Source organism: Cetorhinus maximus, chromosome 20 (assembly GCF_964194155.1).
Source record: "Cetorhinus maximus chromosome 20, sCetMax3.hap1.1, whole genome shotgun sequence".
Lineage (NCBI taxonomy): Eukaryota > Metazoa > Chordata > Chondrichthyes > Lamniformes > Cetorhinidae > Cetorhinus > Cetorhinus maximus.
This window is the reverse complement of record NC_135898.1, coordinates 46,336,301-46,345,442: the sequence shown is the minus strand read 5'-3', so window position 1 is coordinate 46,345,442 and position 9,142 is coordinate 46,336,301. Positions and strand designations below refer to the sequence as shown.

General features: G+C 40.6%; 1 protein-coding gene and 1 long non-coding RNA gene across 2 annotated transcripts in view; one reads left to right on the top strand and one right to left on the bottom strand.

The window, feature by feature from the left end:
• The window catches only part of LOC144695078 (uncharacterized), a 93,274-nt gene that overhangs the window by 14,171 nt on the left and 69,961 nt on the right, over window positions 1-9,142 (top strand). The window lies entirely within an intron of this gene.
• The window catches only part of hectd2 (HECT domain containing 2), a 158,058-nt gene continuing 149,828 nt past the window's right edge, over window positions 913-9,142 (bottom strand). The window contains exon 21 of the mRNA XM_078565993.1: window positions 913-7,011. Coding sequence (XP_078422119.1) covers window positions 6,891-7,011 — 121 coding nt within the window. The 3' untranslated portion in view covers window positions 913-6,890. The remainder of the gene's footprint in view (window positions 7,012-9,142) is intronic.

Here is a 9,142-nt window from a genome sequence, read left to right as displayed (position 1 = left end):
CAGAACTGTGCATTGTGGACAGCAAATTTGCTGAAGCAGAAGGAGGATGGATGCCAGAAGGGGACGAGCATGATTTACAGACGTGTCACTTGAGGTCATGCAGCAGCTCTGAGGGCTGCTCTTCTCAGAGCATGCCAGCCCCAGAGTGCACGGAACCCATGACCCCATGTAATGACACAGTCTTAAAAGGTCAGTACAGCCATTTACCTCTCCAGCTGGCCTCAATGGAATGACACCAACTTCCTCTTGCTGCAAACTACCCAGAGCACTTGCTTCAAGGAGTTGTTCCCGTCAGTGATTACCTTACAATATTGTTGGCACATTGAATGTTGGTTTCCCATTACAATTCTGCATTGATAGCAGGTTGAGCCCTCAATGAGTGCCCGCTACACACACACCTTTACCTTACCCGTGTTTCCGACACAGTGTGAGGCAGATGCGCCATTGGAAAAGAGCCACTGCACCTGTAAAATGGCTCTTCATTGGCTTCCTAATTGGCTGCGTGTTTCAACTAGGGATGTCCCTGACCTCACTGGCACCCTTCCCAGGAAATCCAGAGACAGGCAGAAAGATGGCAGGATACCAGCCCAATGTCTCTTTTCCCCATTTTCCGAACACTCCTGCTTCCAAATCCACCTCCAGTGGCCTTGGGAAATTCACCCCCTTGTGGTTGTGCTGTGGTCAGTCAGTGTCACATTAAAAACTAGCTCAACTGGTACTAAGTGAGGATTTTTAATAACTTTTTAAAAGATATAAGTGATTATAACTTAATGTAGATAACCTCATGCAGCAAAGACATTTTCTAAACAGATTTATTAAAATACATTACAAAATTAGCATTCAAGTATAGAAATAATAACTGATTTCTATTCACAAAGTCTATAGCAATAAATAAAATAGCACACCACAAAATCCTGTTATAAACAATAATTTTATTTTTACACACAGCACAATATTCAATTGTTGCTATTTCCCAATGAACAGATTTCCTACTAGTAACCAAGTGTTAAAGTTACTTAAAAGCAGACAGAAAGAAGATGCTATGAAAACCAGACTAAGAGAATTTTGCCAGATTTAAATACTACAGAAAGATCCTTCTCAACAACACGGTGTGCAGCATGAGATATGCGTGGCCTGTATTACTTTGATTTGACATAATTGGTCTTTGCCAGATTGGGTCACAATTTCCAAATGTGTATTAGAATAAAAAGGATGGAAAAATCCATCTTTTTATGGCTGCTGTAATTCCTTCAGTGAAATGGTTAATGTACACTCTCTTAAACAAACTGGTCAATGGGCAAGCATCAGTGAAGATAAACTGGCCTTCCTTACTGTTATATTGCAGGCGTAATTCTCTCAATTCCTGTTCCTGTTAGCCCACATCAAATGTATACTGGGAATATGGGTGAAAACAGATGTAAAATAGTGGTAATAGTGAATTCCCGATATAAAGCTTGGTGCATTTGGACATTTTTTCCATTTAAGAAAACCTCTTGTCATTAAAGCAATACTGATTACAACCAACATCAACTGATATCTGGGTGTATAAAGAAGAATCAGCAGTGCTTTGAAAGTTTGAAGTCTTACGGTCTTCAGTAAATGTGTTTGTGAAAAAGCATAAAAAAAACAAATTAAAAAACCAAACATCCATTCATAGCAGCTTTTGTGAACCTAAGATACTTCACAGGTATCACATAAAGCAAAAACATCCCAATACAAATTCTGAGAACTGTCCTCTATTAGTTTTCTCCGCTTCAGTGGAAATAGTCCCACTAATTTAAATCTCTTCCCATAACTACAGCTCTTCATCCCTGGTGAAGTTAGGAGATTATGGTGTTAACGAATGTTCTATAGTGAGGCATCCAAAACTGCACAAGTACTTTAACTATTGTCTTGTATTAATTGATCATTATGCCTTTACTCTCGATCAATTCCCCCAAGTGCCAACGTTTGTCACGGCTCTACATATCTCCACTCAGACGTCATATCTGGAGGTACTGAATACAAAGGTACTGGTTAGATTATAGTTGGGGTATCATGTACAGTTTTGGTCATATGACATTTAAATGCTATTAGAACCATGGAGAATGGGGCAACATATATTCACTAAGATAATATCAGGGATGTACAGATATAGCTATGATGAGGTATTTGAAAAACTAGCGCAACATCACAGGAGTACTGAAGATTAAGGAAAGAGGGATCCTATAAAAGTGTTCAAAATTTTGAAAGTGTTTGAGAACATAGCCAGTGAAGAAACAGGCTCATGGGTTGGCGAATAAGGAGACATAAATCAGGATTAGCACTAAAAACATAGAAGGAAGAGGTTAGCACATTTCTTTTTCCATTGTAGAGTTGTTAGAATATGGAATGCATTATCTAAATGGTCATTGAAGTTGGGCAATCACGTTTAAGGGACAAGAAGAAAAAGAAATAATAGATACAGGGAAAGAGCAGGAAAATAGGATTAAAGTGCAGAGCTGGTAATGGCATAAAACACAATGGGCTGAGTGGGTTCCTTTTATTAAAACTTATATGAAACAAAAAACTTACATATTTACGAACCATGAAGCAGCAATATATGAGTGCAACACGTATATATTATTCTATTTACTTAAAGTATACTTTTCATCTTACATTGAGTGCATTTTCTATATATCACATATAATATGATATGAAATGAAATAATAACACCTTCAGCAGCACAGGTAGTACACAAATTTTCAGATACGTCAATTTTCATAGTAAGTTGGTCAGCAAAGAATTTTGAGACAAAGTTAACAAGTGTTTTGTTAAAACCAAAAATTTCATAAGATTCTTGATATAAATCTTCCGTTACAAAATTTTATAAAATTTTTCAGTTCTAAAACTTTTATGCAGCGAAAATAATACTGTGAAAATAAATCACTAAATTTTTGCTCTGTACTCTACAGTGCTGCTCCACACCAAAAATAAATCATTGGCAATTGTTAGCTGCCCCATTCTTACAAAAACATCTCTTTCAGGAGGAGTTGATGTCACAGAATCTTAATGGCATAGAAGGAGGCCATTCGGCCCATTGTTTCTGCACTGGCTCTCCAAATGAGCATTATGACCTGGTGCCACCGCCCTGCCTTTTCCCTGTACCCCAGCACATTATTTCTATTCAATAATCACCTAGTGCCTCAATTGAACCTGCCTCCGCCACATTTCCAGGCAGTGCATTCCAGACCTGGACCACTCATGCGAAAAAGTTTTTTCTCACGTCACATTTGCTTCTTTTGCAAATCACTTTAAATCTCTGCCCCTCTCGTTCTTGATCCTTTTACGAGCTGGAACAGCTTCTCCCTATCTACTCTGTCCAGCCCCCTCATGATTTTGAACATCTCTGTTAAATCTCCTCTTTGCATTCTTCTCAATATCTCAACACTACAAATAACGTAGGAACTCGAGCAGTCTATTCAACCCCTTGAGCCTGCTCCGCCATTTAATTAGACTATGGTTGATTTGTATCTCAACTCCATCTACCCACCTTGGGCCTGTGATCCTTAATACTCTCTTCTAACAAATCTAGCAATCTCAGTTTTGACCTTTTCAAATACTGTTTAGATAGAACAAAAAGCTGAATTATCTGCCTCATCACTGTGTTGCCCAACATTATACTAAATTGTAGCAGTGAGAAATCAATCAACATTGTCTCATTACTATCTTATTAAATCTGGCAATATAATTCAGCAGCCACAAATCTAGATGTGCACAGAATGCTGCACCAATGGTGTGTTACCACTGTTCTTTCACACGAATAAGACATTGATGATATGCCATCAGCTCAACAATATTCTATTCATTCAAAGGCTGAATTTAAAAGTTATTATAAAGTACAATAGATTACTATCAGGTAAAAATTACAGCACCACATTACTGAGTCACAAAACAACTATTAGGAAGAAATAAAAACAAAAAGCTAAAAGCTACTGCGGATGCTGGAAATCCAAAACAAAACAAAAACAGAATTACCTGGAAAAACTCAGCAAGTCTGGCAGCATCGGCGGAGAAGAAATCAGTCAACGTTTCGAGCCTCCATGGCCCTTCGGCAGAACTGCAGCATAGTTTCAACAAGGGAGAAATATAAATTGGTTTAAGGTGGGTGGGGGGCGGGGGGGGAAGAGACACATTGAGGGTGTGGTGTGAGCAGATAATAATCGAAAGATTATTAGGAAGAATGTCTTTACTGTCAGTGTTCAAGTCTATTCCATCAAAAGATTTGTAATTCCCTCCTTGAATATTGACCTGAAACATTGGGCTATAATTTCCTGGTATCATGGAGATGGGTTTGGGTGTGTTACCAGGAGGAAAATTAGAGAATCTGTGTCAGGGCAGCTCCCTTATGTGATCCAGCCTCCAAGCGATCTTGCAGGAGCTGGGGTCTGACTGGCACCGGCTATCTGCCCAGCAGCAGGTAGCTGATTTAGCTCAATTAATTCCCCACTTTGTGATGCTGATGGAATCCTTCTGAAAGCAGATGGACCAGAGAGGGCTCCTTTACATTACTCCTCCACATTACCGCCACAGTTGCCAAGCCACTTATTTGTTGTACTTTTATAACTCTGAGGTATCCTTGCATTCTCCTACCTACACTGGCATCACTCACCTCTGGCCAGACATCGCTGCAGGCCTTCCTATTTGGGCCGCAAGGTTCCTTGGTCTGCCCCCCATCTTTAATTGAAAGGGAGTCCTGGACATGGCTTCTTGACTTGCTGCTTTTGGTAAGATCACGAGCTACAGCCACTTCCAGGTTCCCAACCCGATTGAGCCCGACAACAGGGTCCTGATGATCTCAGCAAAATACATGCACTCTTTCTCTCTCCAGAAGTGCTGCCTAATCTGCTGAGTATTTCCTACTTCAATTATCACCCTGAAAGCTTGCTTTATGGGAATGGTTCCTGTTGAGGCCAGCCTCATTAGTTTTACTTGCGTCTCAAGCTGTTCCGAGAATGGAGAAGGGGAAGTGGGTGCATGACACAGGTATGGTCACGTAACATTCATCACTCCCTTAGAGAAGATGAATAAAGACGTGCTGCTGCTGGTTTGGCTTGTTGTTTGCTTTTCTACTAGTCATTAGTCTTACTGTGGACTGCAGCTTTGAATCTGCTGCTGAGAATTTGCAGGATGAATGTTGCCTGTGTACATTTCACTTTGTATTGTGAGTGGGAGGGGTCATATTCAATAGGTTGTCATGGAGAGATTGTATGTGTGCAACAGAGCATTAGCAGGCCAGCAGAGGGTTTGCACCCCAAGCTTGTTGTGTATACTTTTATTTCTTAGCCTTGCAAGTTGAAAGGAAGGCTGGAGCTTTTAGATGCCCCTATTTGTTGGGAGGGAATATTCCAATCACAAAATCCTGACAAAGTTACCAACTTAATGATGCAATTTGAGTCTTCGAGTTTTTGGCAAATTTCTCAAGGCAGCATTGGAGCACTGCACACCGGTATTTATTTTTTGACATGGGTGAAAAATAATTATTATTTTCACTGGTATTAACTATCAATCCATAGGCTTATGAAGAAAGTAATGAAGTTCAATGATTTATTAACGTACTATAAAATTTTGTTTCAGACTCCAGGGGCTGAATTTTCCCTCGGGGACCGGGACCATATGTGGGTCCCAAGTCTGTGCATGGCCTCGATACATTCACTGGAGTAACTTTACATGAGTTAGCCTCCTAATAGACCATCTCCATACTTACCATCCAATTAAAGATGATTGGAAGATCAGGAAAGTGGGAGGCTCAATAGGATGGTCCACAACTATGCCTAGATGGCAACCCCACCCTGAGAGTTGAGTGCTGCTGAAGGCGAGGGAGACCTAGGGGGCAGCTGTTCAGTGATGAGCAAGATGACCAAATGCTGTACTGTGAGGGGCCTCAGTGAGGAGGGGTAACTCGTGCAGGAGAGTACCTGTGGCCGCTTTTGGGCTCATGCGAACATCGTGGCTCTGATGCTGCCAATTATTTCAGCCACCATGATTTCCCAGCGAGAGGCCACCTCTGCAACATTGCCAAGCTCACGATACAATGGCCAGCCCATGCGATACTGGCAAAGTTGCAGCGCTGGTACAAAATGACCCTTAATTAGGTTCTTAAAATGGCTTCATTGCCTGCCCATCTCCATTGAGCAGGCTGCCAATTCCCATGGCAACCCCCCCTTTGGACAAGTCACCCGGAGGGCAGCAGCTTCAGTCTTGATGGGGTTTCCTGCTGCTTCCCCCTAACCCCCACTTCCAAACCTGTCTGTACAGGGTTGGGAAAATTCAGTCCCTGGATTCAAACTCATTTGCATCATTTCATTGCTATGGTTCTACATTTTACATTTTAAAAGCTAGAAATCTCAATAAAATATTGATTCCGTAGCTAGTTCAGGTCTATTATCCAATAATTTACTAATCTATTGGTTTAGCTGCCATTGCCGATGGATCAATATAATCCCTATTCAGGGTACTCTCAAAAAATAACCTTACAACTCAAAGACATGGTTTGGTACAAATCTGGAGCGGTAAGACATAAGGTGAAATTTTAACTCATTCTAATCATTTACATAGTTAAAATCAGGCCCTATGACTTAATTTCTAGTGAATATTAATCTAATTTTACAAGTGTAGCAGCAATTACATCACAAACATCAGTGTCCCACAGTATTTAAAAATCTGCTTTCTTTTTGGTTTTCCAGAACTCACTATAAAGTTAGGTTTGTATGGAAAAGCTGAACTAAATGAAACAGAACTTACCCTGAAATACAGGCACATTAAGTGAAATACCATTTCCAGCAAATATATTGCACCAATCTTGGGTTATTATTCTACATTAAAAGCTCTATATAAACACAAGTTGGTGTTGTGGTGAAGTGGTTTCCTTATTATTCCAGACCAAAACCCTCTGCATTTGAAATAGCAATTGTTAGCTTCTGTTCGAGTTCTTTCTTATTCTTGTATGGAGGCAGGCAGAGTTGATTGAAACAGGTGTGGGCGACTGGTAACCTGTGGGCCCAGAAAGATGAACTTTAGAAAGGCTTGTTCACATACTGTTTAAAAAGGATCCTTTCCTTTCACTTCCTACTTAAGATTCTATTCTGTACTTAGCATGGTTTATAAAAGAAGATACAAAACAAGACATGTTCCTAAGTAGATTGGTCATTTGATTGACATCTAATACTCTTTCTTATGGGGTATTTACACTGCAATTTAGCATTAAAACAATGTCATTTCAGGTTTGTAGCAACCTTAAACTGGTAGTATAAATCCAGAGTTAGTGTCCTCTTAATAGCAGTCAATTGCAATAAAAAGCTAAAGCAAGTGTTTTGCCACTGGCACACACCACTGAAATGAAAGGGAGCAGATTAACCTATAAGCATCGGATATTTTTTAAAACTTGTACACTTGCTAACTGCTAAAAATAAAGTATGGAGGTAGTTCCATAATACTTCACTTTGACATTACATAAGTCTAGTGCAGCAGTGTCAAACCTAATTTGGAAAGTGCACAGCGATTTAAATGTTTAGAAAACATGTATTCTTCCCACCCCATTTAATTTCTGTTGTTTGGGAGACAGCTCCGTCTGTGGGCATATCCAGCTCTGTGTCTGTGCCTAATTTCTAGCTAGGTAGCCAAGTAATGTGAACAGGGTTCTCCCTGGCTACAAACCAACTATGGCTACCAACATCAGACCATTAGCTGCAGGGTAAATGCAACCTTAAATATGCAGTTGCAAGATATAATTACCAAGAATTGTGCCAAATTACTAAAACTAGTATCAACTTGTCGTTTAAAATTAGGACTAGTAGTATTTCAAAAAAAAGTTACAATTTTTTCTGATTTTCTCCCTGCCTACATAGAAGCCACAACTCTGTATACACTGGATAGAAAAACAAACAATGATTCAGAAGCTGGAAATATGGGGATGAATTTTCCCACCTTAGTTTTTAAAAAGCTTTGTTTCTGGGTCTATAACTAGGAGCTGAGAGTGGCACATCCTCTGGTTCAACCTTCTGGAAGGCATCCAATTGGGAACCTGCCTCCGCGATTGATGTCCAATTAGGGAACAGGTGGTGGGTTGGGGTGGTGGGAGGGTGAACCAATGCGTGCTAATGTAAGGGTGACCACCAACCTTCACAGTGGCTACACTGAGAGTGCTGCTGAAGTGAATGGCACAAAAGAAGGTGAAGCGCAATGAGAGTGAGATAAGGCTGAAGGTACCAGCAGCCATTTCTTCACCTCCAGCAATGTGTGTGACAGAAGTCTCTAGGAGCTTCTCGTGTGCCATGGCAAGCCTCTGCCTGCAGATGAACACAGGCTTGCCATCTTCCTCATTCAAAGTTCAGATTGCTTGCCCCTTTCAGAACATTCCAACTGTTGTAATGTGTCTTTAAGAGATATCAGCATATCAGTAGAAGGTAAATGTGTCACATGATTTAGTCTTAGTTTCACTTTTGCATTGAGCAGAGAACACACAGCGCTGAAGCCTGCAACTTTATACCTATGTATAACTGTTCTCGTGTGCCTAGTATTAATAAATGAACAGACGTATTTACGCAACCCCTTATGAGTGGTTGGTGCCTTGTGTCTTTTACAGTAAATAAGCCCAAGGTATTATATTATTATAATAAAACAACATGGTAATCAGCAGTGGTGAGACAGGTGGCAGTAAGATTTAGTACAGGTATGACATGGTGAACAGCCTTAGATCTTGCTACATGGCATAAGACGGACTCTAGACATTTTGAACAGACCACAACAAAGTTGCAGCATCGGAGAGTGTTGAAAATGCAGCATCGAGACTGCAAAGAGAAGCTTTGGAGACACAGCGCAGATTTAGTGCTCAAATAAAGAGCTTGTAAGTAATTGGATCTCTCGTGGTGGGATTGCAGCACATAGCCTGTCAGTTCCATGAGTTGGACAGTGCATTGAGAGGACCAGCTCAGTTGGGAAAGGCAATCCCCAGGGTATGGGGATTGATAGTGAGCATGGGAGAGTCAAACAAAAAAACCGTCATAAAAATTGGGCCAAAGAAGGTTGCGAATATAATGGGCGGCTTCGGGAGTTGCTGAACAATAAACAGGTTAAAAAGCAAAGACATTATTGCTCCATGGTGCATTCCCACCACAAGCCCGTC